We start from the raw sequence: 22,277 nt of genomic DNA on the forward strand, positions 1-22,277 counted from the left end.
TGGTGTTGTGGTTTAAAGTTTTAAACAGGCTCATATTTTAGTATTAAATAGTATAAAAGTCGTCGTAATGTCCGAACTATCAGAGTGGCACAGCCGGAAGCGTGAACTTTGGTAGTTAGGGTGTTACATGACTACAGCTGCCATTTCACAGTGGTTTTGTTCAAATGTATTTGGGCGTATACAACTACGAGCAGAGGAATCAAAGAAGACCATCTGGTCCTTACCAGCGTTAATTTCGCTCGTCCAATTCACACCGGTGATCGAGAAGAGGATGAACCGTACATATTTGCATCAGAAGCTCAGCTCGTGTACTATGTACGTGATGAAGTATATCAAGAATGGAGTGTAGTGGTTCATGTAAAATCACGAGACTTGTATGACATCGGAGGAGAGAATGAGGATGTTGAAGCTACTTTTTCTCCTCAGCCCGGGTTGAACATGTCAGCAGCAGGTGACATCAGTGATTTACAGTTGACAAGGGAAGATGATATACAAGACCCAGTAGCAGATATTTCTGATAACATAGATTATGTGGCATAGTGAAAATATGGCAAAACATGTGCAACATTTTTAGAGTACCTGTGTTATTTTGATAAGTTTAACAGTGTTTATGATGTACGCAGTTTGCTGGTTACATTACTATCTGTGATTTTGTATTTGAATTAAGTTTTCATTTCAATTTGATTTTCATGAATACCACCAGTTCCTCATCATCATTGTTATTGTTCTTAACATCCAATAAAGAAAATTATGACATCGAGTAAATTATCTTGAATTACAATATTGTTATCATTGACAAATATAGTTAATATAAAATGGTGTTGTAACAGGAGAAATGAAAATGGAGGATTTCTCATCATGCTGTGCAGGCACAATGTTTGCTAACAAAATGGCTATGGCCTCTCCATTCTCTTCATTAGAACATGCAATTACGGTTGCCAGAGATATATGGTCCTGTAAGTTGAATGTTAGGTCTTGGTTGGAGGCTTTATCAGGTCGATCTTGTTCTAATGAATACTTGGAAACGGCGAACGAAGCTACTGTGCAGGTATGTTCATTAGCCGTACCTTTAAACACTTGAGTTAAACATTATTTGAAAAATAAGAATTTTAAGCTGCTATATGCTTATGACATTTAACCAGTGATAGTTGTTCCGTTAATGCTAAAATTTATAGGAACTTCATGAATGGGGATCAAGGTATGAGGAGAAATTTGGCTATGTTTTTGTGACATTTGTAGCTGGTAGGACATCTGAAGACATACTTGCGAAATTAAAGGTTGGAAATAAATTTCTAGCATAGTAAGTGAATTACAGAGACACAATATGTTTTACAAAATAGACCATCAACTATACATTTTATTATGATGCAGATGTGCTTTAATAACTCCCATAGTGTTGAGTTGGAGATTGCTTCAAAAAAGGAATTGAAGTATATAGAACGTGCTATTAGAGAGCTTCTTTCCAAGAAATCTGTCCAAACTACTGATGAAGGAGACGGTAATAGTTAATTTTGTATTTGTTAATTTTGAAAGTCCTCTTCCCATAATTCCGAAATTTTCTTTCCTTAATAACTAGAATGACTTGGAAGTTATCATTATCTTTTAACTAGATTTATATGTTGTTGGTTGCATGTTCATATATTCAGTGTCAGCTGAATATTCAGGCGAAATAGTTGCTGACACTCTAGATGGAGCAGACACTGATTCAGAAGATGATTTAGATGCTATCTCCTCTGGTGGATATGACATCTCCAGGGATGTTGAGCTTAATAGGGTTTCAGAAGAAGACAATAAAACTTTAAACACCCAACACAGAGAAGATGCCGTACATGCTGCAAAAAGGGGTTTCGATCTGAACAAGATGCCATGGTTTGGAGATGACTTATCAGATCCGTTATCACATCACTGCAGCGCTTTTTTGACAGAGTATTTCTGGCCAGGTCAATACGATGTTGATGAGAAATTTTGACTCAAAACTTGTTTGTTTACTTTAGTAATTCTGATCTTTATGCTCCATTGAACTTTGTTTTGAGTTAGTGAATTCGGATGTTTACTTGATTTTTATGTTACCAGTTATGGTTAAATACAAACTCAAAATGGTTGATACTACAAGAGAAAACATGATTCGTAAATTCGGTTATAGTTAGTCATGTATAAATTTTTTTAAGTAATGAATTATTTTTTATGTAGCACAAAATTGAAAATTTATTTAATGCATTAATTAAGTTGCAGTGTTTGAACCTTATTTTTTCATTAAAAAAAATAGCGAGGATTAGAACAGTTATAAGAAGGCAATAATGTTTATACAAAAAAAATTCAAGTTAAAAAAAAATTCTGCAGCGGTTGAAAAAAAATCGCTGCAAAACGAGTATCAATGTATTCAACAACTGGACATTTATTAGGGTTTATAGAAAAATCGCTGCAAAATGAGATTATTTAGCAGCGTCCCCTCAAACCGCTACAAGAACCGCTACAAAACGGGTACATTTTGCAGTGGTTACAGGAAAAACGCTGCAAAATATGATCATTTGGTAGCGTCTCCTAAAACCGCCACAAGAGCTGCTGGCAAATTGTATTTAACAGCGGTTTAATAAAACCGCTATTAAATAACCGCCGCTATCTGCCGGTTTTCTTGTAGTGATTAGTTTGTAAAATTAGTTAAAATACCAAATAATTAAAAAATAAAAAAATTATAATGAATAAATGTTAGTGTTCTAATAAGTAATAAAAAAATTCAACTAATAATAAAATAAAATATGTTAGACATGTTTTTATTGAGTAAGATATGAAAAAATTAAACTTTATTTTTAAATTTTATTTATATAATTTTAGATGAATGAAAAAAACTATTTTTGTATATATTTAAATAATTTTAGATGTGTTATATTCTCTTTCATCTTATCTTGTGCATAAAATTAGGTTGCTATTTTTATGGATTCATTGAATTTAATCTATTAATATAAATTAATAAATGAAAAAGAAAAAAAATAATAATAACAATAATAATAAAAAAGAAAAAAAAAATTCAAAGTGAATGAATATAATGTACGTGAAACAATATTTAAGACTTGAGGAGAAAAAAAATCCTTAAATGCCTAATGGTGATGATGTGTTACTGTAGGAAGAGAGAAAAAATAAAAGATAAAGTAAAAAGTAATTTTTATTTTATTGAGAGAAAGTTAAAAAAAAATTTAGTTGATAAGATTTAAACTAAATTTAATTAACAATGTATTTACCTAAAAAATAGAAATGTATTTTAATTTTAAAAATAATTAAATAATATTATTTAAATTAAAAATTTGATTAAAGACTAAATTTTAAAGGACAAATAGTATTTTCTTAATTTAAATTGGCAAAAATATAAAACTTTTGAAATGTACAAAACCCTTTCTTTTGAAACAATTTTTGTGTCTTTTTCTTAGATCATCAAGCCTAAAAACTTCCTAACCTTCAAACACACCGGAGGTAATACATACAAGCAATTTTTCATTTTTTTGTTCCAAAACTAATTATTTTGCTTCTTTTTTCAAAAATATGTAAAAGCCAATTTTTAACCTCCAAGAAAAGGGAAAAACATGAGAAACTAAAATAAATAGAATTATTTAGCCTCAACATCAAGTTCTATTAAACGAGTCATATTTTATTAATCTGGTTCACTCATGAGTTTTTCATGTAGGGCCGACAACACCACATGCTAATTCATGCATAATCAACACTAGCTACTAAGGCATCTAGACATTTTAATCATGGCTAACGTAGAACTTCTCATTTAAATCAAACCATGTATCATGTCACCAGCACATGTTGCTTCGACACTCGAGATCATAGATGATTGTGCTGATTGCTAAGGCTTTGTGGAGTTCATAGAACGTAATGCCTTCTTGTTTGGATGAATCTTCATTCTGCCTCCCAACGGGGGACATACATAGTATTTAATTTTAAAAGGAAACGAAAAAAAAAAAGGGAAAGAAAAAAAATGAGTTATTTTAACGATATTTTTTAGAGTAAAGTATATAACGTTTAGTTTGATTTAATATTTAAACAATCTAACAAATTTTAGTGATAATAATAGAACTACAAAAAAGTCTCAAAAACCAACATTTTTATTAAAATATAATCAGTACTATTAAAAAAATATATGTAATTCTACATTATTAGATATAAGTTTATATTATTAAAAATATTAATAATAATTAATTAATAACTACCAATTTCAAACCCCTAATACTACTGTAAAACTAAAACTTATTTTGAACATCAACATTAATTGTCACTACTATACGTTGACAAACTCATTTTGGCACCATATGAATACTTGATGATAAGATGATTCCCCGAATTACATGGTTACGTAACTTATGACTTGACGTTCACCTTAAGTTTATGTGAAAACAAAAATCTTGAGATTAGAATTAAAATTGATAATATTTATGATAAGAAATATTGATTGGATTATGAATTAATATTCTATATTGTTGGTGCGGTTTATTTGATGTGTGTTTTAGCATTGCAAAACAGTGTTGTAAAAACCAAGCCACAACTAGAAAATAGATTAATACAGACAGATTTACAGACAGATTTAGTCTTTATTACAGAAGGATTTTTGGTTACCGACAAAATTACTGACGGATTTTGTCCCTCTGTAAAAGCCTCGTCGAAAATTATTTACTGACGGATTTTTTTCCGTCGAAAATTACCGACGGATTTTTACCAGTTACCGACGGATTTTCCCTCTGTAAATTCTCCATCCATTTCTCGAAGACGACGAACTTTCCAACAGATTTTCCGACGGATTTTCCGTCTGTAATTTGAACCTTGAAAAATCATCTCACATTCTAATTATAGACAGAAAATCCGTCTGTAAATCCGTCAGTAAACTAAAATAATTTTTTTTATTTTTCCAATTACAAAATAAACTTGTTTTCATACAAAATAAATATAAATTTAATACAATTTTTTATCTAATTTGTATTTGAATATTTATAATATTACAAAAAATAAACAAATTCATCGTATTATAAAACTAAAAGAAAATTATTATAAACAAGCAAGTCAATATAATTCAAAACATAAACAAAGTATATTATCAACTATAATCCTTAGTATATTGTTCAACCATACTAAATTTTACACAATTTTACATATATTACAGAAAGATTAACTGAATTCTTTCTCAAAAAATGGACATGCATGAATCAGCATCCATCAGCCATATGTGCATGAATTCTTGAACCTGATAGGTTTTGATTCAGAAGAGTTGATCACCAAAGGAAAAGTAATTTCATTATGGTGCTTTGTTCTTACTAGTTTCCCCACCACATTCCCTCTTGAACGAATCTCAAGGTCCATAGCATCCTTATTCCCATTAGATTCCTCAACAGCAGCTTCTTCTGAATCACATCCACTTCCTGTTGGATTAGAATCTAGTTCATTGTAAACAGAATCTTTTCAGAAAAATTATTAATCAAAACTTATTAAATCATTAATTCATTTCTTTCCATCCTCTATATATCTTTTTTAATCAAAACAAATAAACCAAAGTTCTTACAAGTTCAAGAAGGAGATTTCCGTTCAGCTGCTCCAAGCTTCTCACCTGTATATTGTAAAATTTAATTAAACCAACAATAATCATTCATCAAAGAAATAACTAAAGCAATATTATTATTATGTGATTGACCACAATTACTGCTCACCTTTTTCCAACAGGTTTCAGTTCAAGTTCTGATCACATGGAACTGTGAAAAACAACCGAAAAATTTAAAATTATATGCCACATTAATCTAAATCCTACAGGATAAGAAATCTTTAGATATGAAACATGGATTATGCAGCTGAATCACCAATATATAACTTATATATTGTTTTTAAAAAAATGAGATAAATCAAAATAGTGTATTGTTGTTTAATTTGCTTTTAAACTTGAATTTTGACTCTTTCTAAACGCAAGTTCTGTGTGGAGAGCATTTTTCTTGGTCAAAGTGATTCTGGCAACCAAAAACAAACAAGCAAGCTTAGATCTTGCAAATAATTATAGATTTCTTCTTAGCAGATATTAATGAGACATACTTAAACTAAAGCAATTTGCAATGCAAAAGACATACTTAAACTATATAATTGCAAGTTTCTTTTCTTTTCTTCCTCCAATTTGATTACTCCATTTCCACTTTCCATTTTCTCTTTATGATAAATTTTAACCTCATTTAACTTCATTTGCTGACGTCAAATAAGTGCTGATTAAAAAACTAAACAGCTCTTAGTCTACTATGAATGCTGCTATTTTTATATCCGAATAAATAATGTCACTACTGCTTGATCACATAAATTGTTCATCTGGTAACTACTTGATTAGATTATTTCTTTGGTGATAAAGTAAGAAAGAACATCCAAAAGGTATTAGGCAAAAAAGGGTATGCAAAGGAAGCACTTAAAAACCTGATCTACCATGACTGGATGCCATTCAACTTAATTTTCGGTAGATGCTTTTTGTTATAAATCTAAAGAACCAATAGGAAGTGGTGGCCAACCTATCTATCTTCCAAAAAATGATAATAAAATAATGAAACCAAAGAACCATGACCAAAGGAAAGCTTTTTGACTTAAAAAATAAGAAAGCAACATGGAAAAGATAATACCCAGGTGACTTTAATTTAAGCACATATTCTCCAATTCACAAAAACAATCATGCCTAATATACTCACTGCAATCACGTTAGATTTAATTAATCAGAACATGGAAAAACAATATGAATATTACATACTCTGGCATGAATGAACTCCTCAACTCGATCAGTGGCGAACCAGCCAAGAAGGCGTGGACCCTGACCGTGCTTTGAAATGCTCTCAAAAGTTTGGATTTCATCCTCCCTGTTGAAGAAAACCTCAACACCTTCGCCGTATAATCGGACTAGAACCCTTCTGAGATGGCCATCACTTTTGGCTGGCAAGTTTATCTCGAAAACCTCATTAGTCATTGCTCCCTTCAAAGGTTTGACCTGCAAGAAACTCACATCGATGACATCCCCCAAATCTGCAGCCACTGTGGCAAGAATCTCCATAATCTCTTCATGAGATGCAAAGCCTTTCAGCAATTCAACTGTTTTTATTACCATCTCTACTGAACAACCAATCAATACCAAAGATTTGTCTGGATCAAAAACAGAGGAAATCAGAACAGATAACTAACTTTTTTCTATGCATGCACCACAAAGACCATTGAGAAACAGAATTGACGATCTAGTGTGAAATTCGCACTGCTTAATGTAGAAAAATATAGAATTGAGATTTTAACAATTCACCTAATACAAAGAAATTCAGAGCTAAATTCGCTGGTATAAGAACCCCCATGCACCATGAGAAACAGAGATTAGATGTCAGTTTATTTTCACACCAAATATCTGAAAAAGAAGTTACTTTTAACTATATAAAACACCTAATTAGATGTCAGTTTAAAAAATAATTTTACATAAAATTTACAGAATCAAGCTCTTTAACAAGAACCCTGCTAACCCGGCCCGACCTAGCTTAAGTCCCATGAAGAGGGTTGATCCCTTAGCAAATGTTTTTTCTGTTCCCTGGATTCATTGATTAAGGAACCAAGATATTTATCACCTTACCAATCCCACATTAGTATTCTCTTATTCTATCAAATCCAATCTTTTACCCAAACCATTCAAGTAGCAAGCATGAACACAACTACTTTTACAAATGTAGCAAAACATGACTGAATATTTGATTATAGTTTCTACATATTAGCAAAGTCATTACCTTCCTAGGAGTGACATTATATGTAGAAACACCAGTTATTGGAGTGGAACTTTTGTTTTCAGCCGTATAAAATGCGAGGGCACTTTCTCCAGGCTTGACTCTTACCTATTAGAATAATCAAATAATGCTACATTACCAATCTAGTAAGTGTTAACCGTAAATGCAACTAGAACCAGATCAGAAAATACTATATCAGTCTCTATAGAAATTAAATTGTGACAACCAAGCTTTTTTATTTAATATGATAATCAACAGTTCTCTCCAAGCTAGCAGAATGGAACTTTAATACAATAATATAATATAAGTAAACTTAATGGTTCCAAGAAATTATAAGTAAAAGTTCGTCAACGAATACTTGCACAAGTTATAATTCTATTTCCTGATGGAAATACAGCATACATGCAGTAAGGTGTTAAGTAAAGAAAAACCTCTCTTTGAGTAGGAATAAACTTCCATGGCATGCCATCAGCAATATCAGCATTGAACTGCACTACAATTTTCCTGATAAAAATATAGTAACTCATCAAACTAGCAGTCTATTACAACCGTATCAAAGTCAACTTCTAAAACGAAGAGCCTAATTGAGGTTTATTGACTAATGCCTTGTAAGCATATCACTTATTGAATCATTATTCACTTGTCCCTTGACAAAACCAAATGTGAAGTCCCAAGGTTGATATAGCAAGTGTAGTGCAATGTACCAAATATATCATAGGGCTTAAGAAATATAGTAGAACAGTAGTCTTGCATAAATTTCCAATATTGCAAAAAGTGGCACAGAATTCGAACCAGTAAAAACATTTTTTTTTAAATAAGATACTTGGAAATTGATCAACTATTGCTAATAAACATATATTCTTCAACCTGAGGAAATAGAAATCACAAAAAAAGTCCTGCAAACATCTACCAGTAAAAAGGTAGAATATAAGAAGTAGAAAGTAACACCTTGTGGCAACTGATGGAATGAGTGAAAACACTGATGGAATGACTTTGTACTCAATTCCTGGTCAAGCTTTGACAATTGTCTTGTAGAAGTGAAAAAATGTTGGAACCCAATATTACAACTAATGGACTTGTAACTTGATACTTCAGAAACAATAGATAGGCACCTAAATCAAAAACAAAATTATACACCACTGACAACTTGCTAGAATTGAAACTATTACTTTTACTATTATCTATTATTATTATTTTTTCTCTGGAAGTCAAACTTTAGAGAGGCAAAAACGGTACCCAGCACATACGTGAATCTTTATAGTTAGAAAAATCACTAAAATCTTTATAATAAGGTTCTCACCCTTAAATATAAGAATTAGTAACAAGAACTATCACATGTCTATTAGAATTGAACATGGATTTGGAAATGAAATTTAGTTCCTTTTATTATTGTGCAGTATTGACGTTAATTCATCAAAAAAGTTATGCACCACTATATAGAATAAAAAGAATGGCTTAAAAGAAAAATGCAATGACTGCTTTTAAAAATAGATTAAGAAAAAAAAGTAATGAATCTGTAACTGGTAACAGAGAACAAGCCTATGAGAAGCAAATTCTTGGACAACCAAGTGTAGACTCTGAAGAAAATAACATGCTGACACAAAATAAATATACAAGGTAATTATTGATCAATAATCAGCCAAGGTTGACATATAGCAGGTATACCCATGATGTTCATAATGATGCCAGAACCAAGGGAAAGAAGCACAGTTTCAGGAATTCCAAGAGTAGCAGCAAGTGCTAAAGAAGTTGATACTGAAGGAATACGCCTCTTGCTTTGGTATTTGCCACCAAAATCTAGATGATACCAAAGTGGAACAAAACCGTCAGTAGAGGCATCTAAAGAAGGGAACCTATGACCATGTCTGAAAAACTAGTCAGACTATTAAAGAGGTGTAGCTTTCTTATAAAGCTTACTACTTTCATCAGTTTGACTGGAATCCTTGCTGATCAGTGCCTGTTCCTCGGCAACAAAGGATGTGGTAATATTAAGTAAAGGAATGTTAAATATTTTTGACACCAAATTAAACACAGAAGTTGAAACCCCAACTGCAGCCAATTCAGCAGGCCCTGCATATATAAATATAATTAAGGGGGATTTGTCACTACAACAACAATCATCAATCAAATGTATGTCCAAACAAACAGAACCTAAGACAAGCAAATACTTGTAACCATCATCACCAACTACAATTACAAGATTACAACTATCTATTAAATAAACAACAAACTAGCAATTCAGAATGGGCTTCCAGGGTGAGAATAAAATTAAGCCAAATAAGCTGCAGGCAGATAAATTACAATTCCATACTTTCGACTAGTTTAAAACAAGAAAATGCAAACCAATAAATAAAATTAATTTAATCAAATTAGCTTACTTTATACAAGAGTATGTTTGAGTTAATGATTTAAGTGACTATTAATAGAAAGTTACTAATAACTAACTAACTAATTCACCATCTGTAATAATAAGTACCTATGTGACCGACAAACGTTGTGTCGATCAGTGAGGTAAGTGGATCAGCTGCCAATGGCAAAGCAGCAGGTAGTGCAATGGACAGTATTTCCTTCCCCAGTTCATCAAATTTAAGCCACCCATCTCTGTTCAAAGCAGGGATATTAAACTTCAAAACTCCAATTTACATGCAAATAACCTAAAAATAGAAAAGAAAGACAAACTTTTTAACTGAAAATTATCAGTCACACATTAAATCAGATTCAAAGAAAGAGAAAGCAGAAACTTTATCAAATTAAATCCTGTTTAATAACCAAAAATGAAAAAAGAAATTAAATACAAGGCAACATATTGTTCAAGTAAAATTTCAAACAGTTTTGCATGAAACATATATGACAACAGAAAATGCATATTGATGAGCGGATATTTTATACGCTTTTTGGGGCTAATTTCATATAGTTTTGAGTATGTTTTAGTTAGTTTTTAGTCTATTTTTATTAGTTTTTAGGAAAAATTCATATTTCTGGACTTTACTATGAGTTGTGTGTTTTTCTGTAATTTTAGGTATTTTTCTGGCTGAAATTGAAGGAGCTGAGCAAAAATCCGATTTAGGCTGAAAAAGGACTGCTGATGCTGTTGGATTCTGACCTCCCTGCACTCAAAGTGGATTTTCTAGAGCTACAGAACTCGAAATGGCATGCTTCCAATTACGTTGGAAAGTAGACATCCAGGGCTTTCCAGCAATATATAATAGTCCATACTTTGCACAAGAATAGACGACATAAACTGGCGTTCAACGCCAGTTCTCTGCCCAATTCTGGCGTCCAGCGCCAGAAAAGGATAAAAAACTGGAGTTGAACGCCCAAACTGGCATAAAAACTGGCGTTCAACTCCACAAATGGCCTCTGCACGTGTATTGCTTAAGTCTCAGCCCAGCACACACCAAGTGGGCCCCAGAAGTGGATCTCTGCATCATCCATCATAGTCTACTCATATTTTGTAACCCTAGGCTACTAATTTAGTATTTAAACAACTTTTAGAAACCTATTTTGCATCTCATGACATTTTCAGATCTAAACTTTATATTCTCTGACGGCATGAGTCTCTAAACCCCATTGTTGGGGGTGAGGAGCTCTGCTGTGTCTCGATGAATTAATGCAAGTATTTCTGTTTTCCATTCAAACACGCTTGTTCCTATCTAAGATGTTCATTCGCGCTTACTTGTGATGAAGGTGATGATCTGTGACACTCATCACCTTCCTCAACCCATGAACGTGTGCCTGACAACCACCTCCGTTCTATATACGATTGAATGAGTATCTCTTAGATTCCTTAATCAGAATCTCCGTGATATAAGCTAGAACTAATGGCGGCATTCATGAGAATCCGGAAAGTCTAAACCTTGTCTGTGGTATTCCGAGTAGGATTCAAGGATTGAATGACTGTGACGAGCTTTAAACTCCTGAAGGCTGGGCGTTAGTGACAGACGCAAAAGGATAGTAAATCCTATTCCAACCGGATCGAGAACCAACCGGTGATTAGCCGTGCTGTGACAGAGCGCGTGAGCGTAGTTTTCACTGGAAGGATGGAAGGTAGCCATTGACAACGGTGATCCACCAACACACAGCTTGCCATAGGAGGACGTGCGTGCGTGAACAAGAAGACAGAGGAAAGCAGAGATTCAGAAGACAAAGCATCTCCAAAACTCCAACATATTCTCCATTACTGCATAACAAGTAACCTTTAATCCATGCTCTATTGTCTATTTGCAATTCAACTGATAAACATAATTGACTTCCTGACTAAGATTTACAAGATAACCATAGATTGCTTCAAACCAACAATCTCCGTGGGATTCGACCCTTACTCACGTGAGGTATTACTTGGACGACCCAGTGTACTTGCTGGTTAGTGGTACGCGTTGTGAAAAGTGTGATTCACAATTCGTGCACCAAGTTTTTGGCGCCGTTGCCGGGGATTGTTCGTGTTTGAACAACTGACGGATTATTTTGTTGCTTAGATTAGGAAAAAAATCTTTCTTTTTGGTTTAGAGTCTTTTATTATTTATCCCTTGTTAAAACACTTTAAATTTATAGCTCAGTTAATTAGAACGTGGTGTTTATGTTCATGATAATTGGCTATCATATTTTTTAAAACCTTTTTCAAAAATAATTTTTCTATTAAATCCTGTGCCAAACTTTAAGTTTGGTGTTTTCTTGTTGATTTCCCTTTGGTTTTCGAAAATTTTGGTTTGGTTTTCTAAAAATTTTAAGTTTGGTGTTCTTTCTTCATGTTCTTGTGTTCTTGTGAGTCTTCAAAGTGTTCTTGAGTTTTCCTTGTGTCTTGATCTTAAAATTTTTAAGTTTGGTGTTCCTTGGTGTTTTCCCTCTAAAATTTTCAAAAACAAGGAGCATTAGATCTAAAAATTTTAAATCTTGTACTATCTTATTGTTTTTCTCTCTCCTCACTAAATTCAAAAAAAAAAAATCTTTTCAAAATATCTCTTCTAACTTCCTAACTTCTTATCTTTTCAAAATTTGTTTCAACTAACCAACTAACTTTTTGTTTGTTTCTTAACTTTCTCAAAACTACCTAACTAACTCTCTCTCTCTCTCTAATTTTCGAAAATATCTTCCCTCTTTTTCAAAAAATTTCTTTTTTTTTTACTAATTAATTTTTATTTAAAAAAATTTCAAATTCTTTTTAGTTATTTTATTTTATTTAAGTATTTACTTCTTATAAAATAAAATAAATAAAAAGATAAATCAGTCCAAGTTATATCCATATATCCATCATGGACATAAGTGGAAATGAACAGTCCAGGAGGACTCTGGGGTCATATTCTAACCCCTCTACTGCTTCATATGGGAGTAGCATATGCATACCCTCCATTGGAGTTAGTAGCTTTGAGTTGAATCCTCAGCTCATTATCATGGTGCAGCAAAGTTGCCAGTATTCCGGTCTTCCACAGGAAGAACCTACAGAGTTTCTGGCACAATTTTTACAAATTGCTGACACAGTACATGATAAGGAAATAGATCAGGATGTCTACAGACTATTACTATTTCCATTTGCTGTAAAAGATCAAGCTAAGAGGTGGTTAAATAACCAACCTAAGGCCAGCATAAGAACATGGAAACAACTGACAGAAAAATTCCTGAATCAGTATTTTCCTCCAAAAAGGATGACACAGCTAAGGCTGGACATCCAAGGCTTTAAACAAGGAGATAATGAATCTCTTTATGATGCCTGGGAGAGATACAGAGAGATGCTACGAAAATGCCCCTCTGAAATGTTTTCAGAGTGGGTTCAGTTAGACATCTTCTACTATGGGCTTGCAGAAGGAGCTCAGATGTCTCTAGATTACTCAGCTGGTGGATCTATCCATATGAGAAAGACAATTGAAGAGGCTCAAGAGCTCATTGATACAGTTGCCAGGAATCAGCATCTGTATCTAAGCAGCAACCCTTCCATGAATGAAGAGGTTAAAACAGTAACTGCTGAATTCAGTACTGTAAAACAAGCTGCTGAATTCAATCAGCAATTGGATTTTCTAACAAAGCAGCTAGCTGAATTCAAGGATAGGCTACAGGAGACAAGGATAGCTAACATACAGATGGACGGACAGTTTAAGCAAACAAAGCAGCAGCTATCAAGGCAAATAGCAGAAGAATGCCAAGCAGTTCAATTAAGAAGTGGGAAAACATTAAATACCCCACCTCAAGGGATCAAAAATTCAAGAAATGAGCAACCCACCAAAGATTCACCTGAGGACAGTAAGAGCCCAGGGAAAAATAATTCTGGCACTAAAACGCCAGAAAAGGGGTGAAAGGCTGGCGCTGAACGCCCAGACCATGCCCAAAACTGGCGTTCAGCGCCAGAAACAAGGCAGGATTGGCGTTCAACGCCAGAAATAGGCAAGAATCTGGCGTTGAACGCCCAAATGGGGCAGAATCCAGTGTTGAACGCCCAAAATGGGCACATTTCTGGCGTTCAGGCGCCAGGAACAGACAGTGAGCTGGCATCTAATGTCACTCCAGCTTCTGACTCTGGCACTCAATTGCCAGTGAGGGATCAGACACACACAAGTGCTGATAACAACCCCTCTAAAAAGGCTTCTTTAACCACTAAGGTTGAGGAGTATAAAGCCAAGATACCTTATCCTCAAAAACTCCGGAAAGAGGAGCAGGATAAGCAATTTGCTCGCTTTGCAGATTATCTAAGGACTCTTGAAATAAAGATTCCATTTGCAGAGGCACTTGAGCAAATACCTTCTTATGCCAAGTTCATGAAAGAGATCTTGAGTCATAAAAAGGAGTGGAGAGAAACAGAAAGAGTTCTCCTCACTGAAGAATGTAGTGCAGTCATTCTGAAAAGCTTTCCTGAAAAGCTTAAAGACCCTGGGAGTTTTCTGATACCATGCATATTAGAAGGTGATTGCACCAAGATAGCTTTATGCGATCTTGGGGCAAGCATCAACCTGATACCTGCATCCACTATCAGGAAGCTTGGCTTAACTGAAGAAGTTAAACCAACCCGGATATGTCTCCAACTTGCTGATGGTTCCACTAAATACCCATCAGGCATGATTGAGGACATGATTGTCAGAGTTGGGCCATTCGCCTTTCCCACTGACTTTGTTGTGCTGGAAATGGAGGAGCACAAGAGTGCTACTCTCATTCTAGGAAGACCCTTCCTAGCAACTGGACGATCCCTCATTGATGTCCAACAAGGGGAAATAACCCTGAGAGTCAATGATGATGAGTTTAAGTTGAACGCTGTCAAAGCCATGCAGCATCCAGACACATCAACAGACTGCATGAAAGTTGATCTCATTGACTCTTTGGTAGAAGAGATCAACATGGCTGAGAGTCTCGAATCAGAGTTGGAAGACATCTTTAAAGATGTTCAGCCTGATTTGGAGGATTCAGAGGACATGAAAGAGCCTCTGAACTTTCTTCTGAAAGAGGAAAAACCTCCTAAACCCGAGCTCAAGCCACTACCACCATCCTTGAAATATGCATTTCTGGGAGAAGGTGACACTTTTCCAGTGATCATAAGCTCTGCTTTAAATTCACAGGAAGAGGAAGCATTTATTCAAGTGCTAAGGACACACAAGACAGCTCTTGGGTGGTCCATAGGTGACCTTAAGGGCATAAGCCCAGCTAGATGCATGCACAAAATCCTATTGGAGGATAATGCCAAACCAGTGGTTCAACCACAGAGGCGGCTAAATCCAGCCATGAAGGAAGTGGTGCAGAAAGAGGTCACCAAGCTACTAGAGGCTGGGATTATTTATCCTATTTCTGATAGCCCCTGGGTGAGCCCTGTTCAAGTCGTCCCAAAAAAGGGAGGCATGACAGTGATTCATAATGAAAAAAATGAACTGGTTCCCACAAGAACAGTTACAGGGTGGCGCATGTGTATTGACTACAGAAGGCTCAATACAGCCACCAGAAAGGATCATTTTCCTTTACCATTCATAGACCAGATGCTAGAGAGACTAGCAGGTCATGATTATTACTGCTTTTTGGATGGCTATTCAGGCTATAACCAGATTGCAGTGGATCCCCAGGATCAAGAGAAAACAGCATTCACATGCCCATCTGGAGTGTTTGCTTATAGAAGGATGCCATTTGGGCTATGTAATGCGCCTGCAACCTTCCAGAGATGCATGCTCTCTATTTTCTCTGACATGGTGGAAAAATTTTTGGAAGTCTTCATGGATGACTTCTCAGTATATGGAGACTCATTCAGCTCCTGTCTTGATCACCTGAAACTTGTTCTGAAAAGATGCCAAGAAACTAACCTAGTTTTAAACTGGGAAAAGTGTCACTTCATGGTGACTGAAGGAATTGTTCTTGGGCATAAAATCTCAAACAAGGGAATAGAGGTGGATCAAGCAAAAATAGAGGTAATTGAAAAATTACCACCACCTGCCAATGTTAAGGCAATCAGAAGCTTTCTGGGGCATGCAGGATTCTATAGGAGGTTTATAAAGGATTTTTCAAAAATCGCAAAACCTCTAAGCAATCTGCTAGCTGCTGACACGCCATTTGTGTTTGACACAGCATGCCTGCAGGCGTTTGAAACGCTGAAAGCTAAGCTAGTCACAGCACCAGTCATTTCTGCACCAGACTGGACATTGCCATTTAAGTTAATGTGTGATGCCAGTGATCATGACATTGGTGTAGTATTGGGACAGAGGCATGACAAGCTTCTGCATGTCATTTGCTATGCCAGTCGCGTTCTGAATGACGCCCAGAAAAATTACACAACCACAGAAAAAGAATTACTTGTAGTGGTTTACGCCATTGACAAGTTCAGATCATACTTAGTAGGATCAAAAGTGATTGTGTATACTGATCATGCTGCTCTTAAATATCTACTCACAAAGCAGGATTCAAAACCCAGGCTCATCAGATGGGTATTGCTTCTGCAAGAGTTTGATATAGAAATAAGAGACAGAAAAGGGACAGAGAACCAAGTGGCTGATCATCTGTCCCGGATAGAGCCAGTGGAAGGGACGCCCCTCCCTTCTCTTGAGATCTCTGAAACGTTTCCTGATGAGCATTTATTCGCCATTCAGGAAGCACCATGGTTTGCCGATATTGTAAACTATAAAGCTGCAAGGTTCATACCCAAGGAGTACAACAGGACACAAAAGAAGAAATTAATTACTGATGCAAAGTACTACTTGTGGGATGAACCTTATCTCTTTAAGAGATGTGCAGACGGAATTATCCGTAGGTGTGTGCCTAGAGAAGAAGCACAGAGGATCCTGTGGCATTGCCACGGATCTCAATATGGAGGCCATTTCGGAGGTGAGCGAACAGCCACCAAGGTCCTCCAATGTGGCTTCTATTGGCCCACACTCTATAAAGATTCCCGAGAGTTTGTATGTAATTGTGACAGTTGCCAAAGAGCTGGCAATCTGCCTCATGGTTACGCCATGCCTCAACAAGGAATCTTGGAGATTGAGTTGTTTGACGTATGGGGAATTGACTTCATGGGACCTTTCCCACCATCATACTCAAACACTTATATTCTGGTGGCAGTTGACTATGTATCAAAATGGGTTGAGGCTATTGCCACACCCACCAATGATACTAAAACAGTGCTGAAGTTCCTCCAGAAACATATCTTTAGCAGGTTTGGTGTCCCTAGAGTACTAATCAGTGATGGGGGCACTCACTTCTGCAATAAACAGCTTTACTCTGCCATGGTTCGGTATGGGATTCGCCACAAGGTGGCCACTCCATATCATCCACAAACCAATGGGCAAGCTGAAGTCTCTAATAGAGAATTAAAGAGAATCCTGGAACGGACAGTAAATACCCGTAGAAAGGATTGGGCACGGAGTTTGGATGATGCTCTGTGGGCTTACAGAACAGCATTCAAGACCCCTATAGGGACCTCTCCATACCAACTGGTGTATGGTAAGGCATGTCACCTGCCCGTGGAACTGGAACATAAGGCCTACTGGGCAACCAGATTCCTAAACTTTGATGCCAAATTAGCAGGAGAAAAAAGATTGCTCCAGCTAAATGAGCTAGAGGAGTTCAGATTTACAGCTTTCGAAAATGCCAAGCTATATAAAGAAAAATAAAAAAAGTGGCATGACAGAAAGCTGTCATCTAGAATCTTTGAACCAGGACAGAAGGTTCTGTTGTTTAACTCTAGACTCAGGCTATTCCCCGGGAAACTGAAATCCCGGTGGAGGGGACCATACGTGATTACAAGTGTATCACCATATGGTTATGTGGAGCTTCAAGATATTGATTCTGATAAGAAGTTCATTGTCAATGGACAGAGAATCAAGCATTATCTTGAAGGCAACATTGAGCAAGAATGCTCAAGGCTGAAGCTAGATTAAAAGCTCAGCAAGGTCCAGCTAAGGACATTAAAGAAGCGCTTGTTGGGAGGCAACCCAATTTTTATTTATTTTCATGGTTTTTCATGTTTTATTGGGTTCATGATCAAGTGGAGTCACAAAATAAATATCAAAAATTGAAAATAGAATCAAAAACAGCAGAAGAAAAATCACACCCTGGAGGAAGCAGTTGTCTAGCGTTCAACGCCAGAACAGAGCATGGTTCTGGCGCTGAACGCCCAAAATGGGCAACATCCTGGCGCTGAACGCCCAGAACAAGCATGATTCTGGCGTTCAACGCCAGAAATGGCTAGTAAATGGGCGTTGAACGCCCAAAATGGGCACCAACCTGGCGCTGAACGCCCAGAGTTGTGTGCAAGGGCATTTTGCATGCCTAAATTGGTGCAGGGATGTAAATGCCTTGACACCTCAAGATCTGTGGACCTCACAGGATCATTTCAAGATCTGTGGACCCCACAGGATCCCCACCTTCCCTCCTCATAATCCTAGTTTTTTTCTTTCCACATCTTCTTCTTCATCTATTCCCTCTTCTTTTGCTCGAGGGCGAGCAACATTCTAAGTTTGGTGTGGTAAAACAATTATGTGAAGGATCTATAGCTCAGTGGTAGAACATGTGGCTGCAAATCAAGAGATACCTCAGGGGATGCACTTCCCTCCACATAATTATTGGAAGCAACTGAGGATAGAAATACCAAAAATCACTAGGAATCAAGCCACAAAGGCAAGGAAGAGACATAAAAGAGCTCAAGAACATCAGTGGTGCCTCAAGAAGGAAATGCCATCATCACTAAGGTGGACTCGTTCCTTGTTCTTACTTTCTCTGTTTTTCGTTTTCTCTATGTTAAGTGCTTATCTATGTTTGTGTCTTCATTACATGATCATTAGTAGTAATTAGTGTCTAGTTTGATTTTATCCCCAATTAAGTTATAGTCTATTTTTCTCATCATCAGCAAACATGGATAAAGTAGTAGATCTTTTGAATAAGAGGCAATAAAATTTCGAGTTTTAATAAGAGAAAGTCTAATTAGTTAAATGTGGTGGCAATGCTTTCTGTCTTCTGAATGAATGCTTGAACAGTGCATATGTCTTTTGAATTTGTTGTTTAAGACTGTTAAATATGTTGGCTCTTGAAAGAATGATGAACATGAGACATGTTATTGATAATCTGAAAAATCATAAAAATGATTCTTGAAGCAAGAAAAAGCAGCAAAGAACAAAGCTTGTAGAAAAAAAAAAGAGAAGAAAAAGAAAAAGAAAAAGCAAGCAAAAAAAGCCAATAACCCTTAAAACCAAAAGGCAAGGGCAAATAAAAGGGATCCCAAGGCTTTGAGCATCAGTGGATAGGAGGGCCTAAAGGAATAAAATCCTGGTCTAAGCGGCTAAACCAAGCTGTCCCTAACCATGTGCTTGTGGCGTGAAGGTGTCAAGTGAAAACTTGAGACTGAGCGGTTAAAGTCAAGGTCCAAGCGAAAAGAAGAGTGTGCTTAAGAACTCTGGACACCTCTAATTGGGGACTTTAGCAAAGCTGAGTCACAATCTGAAAAGGTTCACCCAGTTATGTGTCTGTGGCATTTATGTATCTGGTGGTAATACTGGAAAACAAAGTGCTTAGGGCCACGGCCAAGACTCATAAAGAAGCTGTGTTCAAGAATCATCACACTAAACTAAGAGAATCAATAACACTATCTGAATTCTGAGTTCCTATAGATGCCAATCACTCTGAGCTTCCAGTTCTCTGCCCAATTCTGGCGTCCAGCGCCAGAAAAGGATCAAAAACTGGAGTTGAACGCCCAAACTGGCATAAAAACTGGCGTTCAACTCCACAAATGGCCTCTGCACGTGTATTGCTTAAGTCTCAGCCCAGCACACACCAAGTGGGCCCCAGAAGTGGATCTCTACATCATCCATCATAGTCTACTCATATTTTGTAACCCTAGGCTACTAATTTAGTATTTAAACAACTTTTAGAAACCTAATTTGCATCTCATGACATTTTCAGATCTAAACTTTGTATTCTCTGACGGCATGAGTCTCTAAACCCCATTGTTGGGGGTGAGGAGCTCTGCTGTGTCTCGATGAATTAATGCAAGTATTTCTGTTTTCCATTCAAACACGCTTGTTCCTATCTAAGATGTTCATTCGCGCTTACTTGTGATGAAGGTGATGATCTGTGACACTCATCACCTTCCTCAACCCATGAACGTGTGCCTGACAACCACCTCCGTTCTATATACGATTGAATGAGTATCTCTTAGATTCCTTAATCAGAATCTCCGTGATATAAGCTAGAACTGATGGCGGCATTCATGAGAATCCGGAAAGTCTAAACCTTGTCTGTGGTATTCCGAGTAGGATTCAAGGATTGAATGACTGTGACGAGCTTTAAACTCCTGAAGGCTGGGCGTTAGTGACAGACGCAAAAGGATAGTAAATCCTATTCCAAACGGATCGAGAACCAACCGGTGATTAGCCGTGCTGTGACAGAGCGCGTGAGCGTAGTTTTCACTGGAAGGATGGAAGGTAGCCATTGACAACGGTGATCCACCAACACACAGCTTGCCATAGGAGGACGTGCGTGCGTGAACAAGAAGACAGAGGAAAGCAGAGATTCAGAAGACAAAGCATCTCCAAAACTCCAACATATTCTCCATTACTGCATAACAAGTAACCTTTAATCCATGCTCTATTGTCTATTTGCAATTCAACTGATAAACATAATTGACTTCCTGACTAAGATTTACAAGATAACCATAGATTGCTTCAAACCAACAATCTCCGTGGGATTCGACCCTTACTCACGTGAGGTATTACTTGGACGACCCAGTGCACTTGCTGGTTAGTGGTACGCGTTGTGAAAAGTGTGATTCACAATTCGTGCACCACATATGCATACCTCCTCCTCTTCCTCAGCAATAAAAATGAAACTAGTCAATGCATTCAGGAACCTTGATTTCACGAACAAGTTTATAAGAACACAATAAAAAACTATAACCGTTACAAGTTCTTATCATAGAATAGGAAATAGAATCATAGTGATGGAACATATGATAATATAATTAGAGTTAGAGATGGTATTGAAAGAAAGAAAACAGCGATGAAAGAGAAAGGAGATTAGGGTTACCTGCACAGCTGAGGCAAGATCGAAGAGAGAAACACAGCAACACACAGAAAAGAGCAAGCACTAGTGGCGAGATCAAAGAGAGAAACACACATTAGGGTTCAAAAGGGAGCGATGCGAGCAAGGCCGACGGAAGGGCTGCGACGAAGAAGAACCGGGAAGGGGTGCGACGGAAGGAAGCAATGCGAGCAAGGCCGATGGAAGTTGAGTGCAATGGAGGTTCCGTGAGCCGGTGGTGCAAGGCTGATAGCGCCACCGATGAAGCATTCAGAGGAATGAGTGTGGAATCGCGAAAGTGTGGTTTGAAATGAAGAGGTATAAACGTGATCTTCAAATCTTTATTCTAATATTTCCGACGAAAATTTTAAATTACAGACGGATTTTTCGTCTGTAATAATTTAATAAACGCAGCGTTTTGTCTATTTAATTATAGACGGATTTTTCGTCTGTAATAATTTTTTACGGAAAAAAATTAATTTTTTTGACAGAATTATAGGCGGATTGTTTTTTCCGTCTGTAATTTATGCTAATTCATTTTTTTTGTTTTCCGACAAAAAATCCCTCTAAAATTTCGTCTGTATTTTCGTGGGATAAAATTCGTCGGAAATATCCGTCTGTAATAACTAATTTCTAGTAGTGAGCTGATTGGTCGATTCGATCGAAAAATCATTAAACTAAACTCTCAATCGGTCCCGTCCAGTAATATGACCTTTTAAGAATTAAAATCGGAAAAAACCGATAATAATCAATGAGAATCGATCTAACTAAACTGCTCTAGAAAAAATTTTTAAAATTATTGAAGATGTAGTTTAAACCTAGATCCTCTTTCATATTGCATGCTCTCCTTGCCACTAAACTATATTATTTTATTTGCTAATTATTAATTAGGCGAATTTTCTAATGTAGAACATTGAAAAATTTTGACAGGTGTCTGTAAAAAAAACATGTTCTGTGTTGTTGTAGTATTGTACAAGATGTATACAACAACTATCACGTAGAGAAGGATGTTGGTTTCCGTTGGAGATTAAGTAGATTAACACTAATTAACAA

At 36.2% G+C, this 22,277-nt stretch overlaps 3 protein-coding genes across 3 annotated transcripts; 1 reads left to right on the forward strand and 2 right to left on the reverse strand.

Annotated features, from left to right (window-relative positions):
* Positions 1–835: 835 nt before the first annotated feature.
* Positions 836–1,969, forward strand: LOC110272108 (uric acid degradation bifunctional protein TTL-like). Its single transcript, XM_021123941.2, has 4 exons — positions 836–1,048; positions 1,176–1,277; positions 1,372–1,498; positions 1,647–1,969. The coding sequence occupies exons 1-4, from the start codon at positions 836–838 to the stop codon at positions 1,967–1,969; spliced, it is 765 nt and encodes a 254-aa protein (XP_020979600.2).
* Positions 1,970–5,714: 3,745 nt separating this feature from the next.
* Positions 5,715–7,108, reverse strand: LOC107641054 (putative choline kinase 2). Its single transcript, XM_021124438.2, has 2 exons — positions 6,758–7,108; positions 5,715–5,735 (listed from the first exon to the last, which is right to left on the reverse strand). Exons 1-2 carry the CDS (start codon positions 7,106–7,108, stop codon positions 5,715–5,717), a joined length of 372 nt encoding a protein of 123 aa, XP_020980097.1.
* A 360-nt stretch (positions 7,109–7,468) lies between these two features.
* LOC148565885 (uncharacterized) lies at positions 7,469–9,005 on the reverse strand. The gene is made up of 5 exons (XM_088487282.1): positions 8,992–9,005; positions 8,741–8,872; positions 8,192–8,264; positions 7,764–7,868; positions 7,469–7,570 (listed from the first exon to the last, which is right to left on the reverse strand). The coding sequence occupies exons 1-5, from the start codon at positions 9,003–9,005 to the stop codon at positions 7,469–7,471; spliced, it is 426 nt and encodes a 141-aa protein (XP_088343408.1).
* Between the last annotated feature and the right edge of the window lie 13,272 nt (positions 9,006–22,277).

This window comes from Arachis ipaensis, chromosome B5 (assembly GCF_059453495.1).
Source record: "Arachis ipaensis isolate K30076 ecotype BB chromosome B5, ASM5945349v1, whole genome shotgun sequence".
Taxonomy (NCBI): domain Eukaryota; kingdom Viridiplantae; phylum Streptophyta; class Magnoliopsida; order Fabales; family Fabaceae; genus Arachis; species Arachis ipaensis.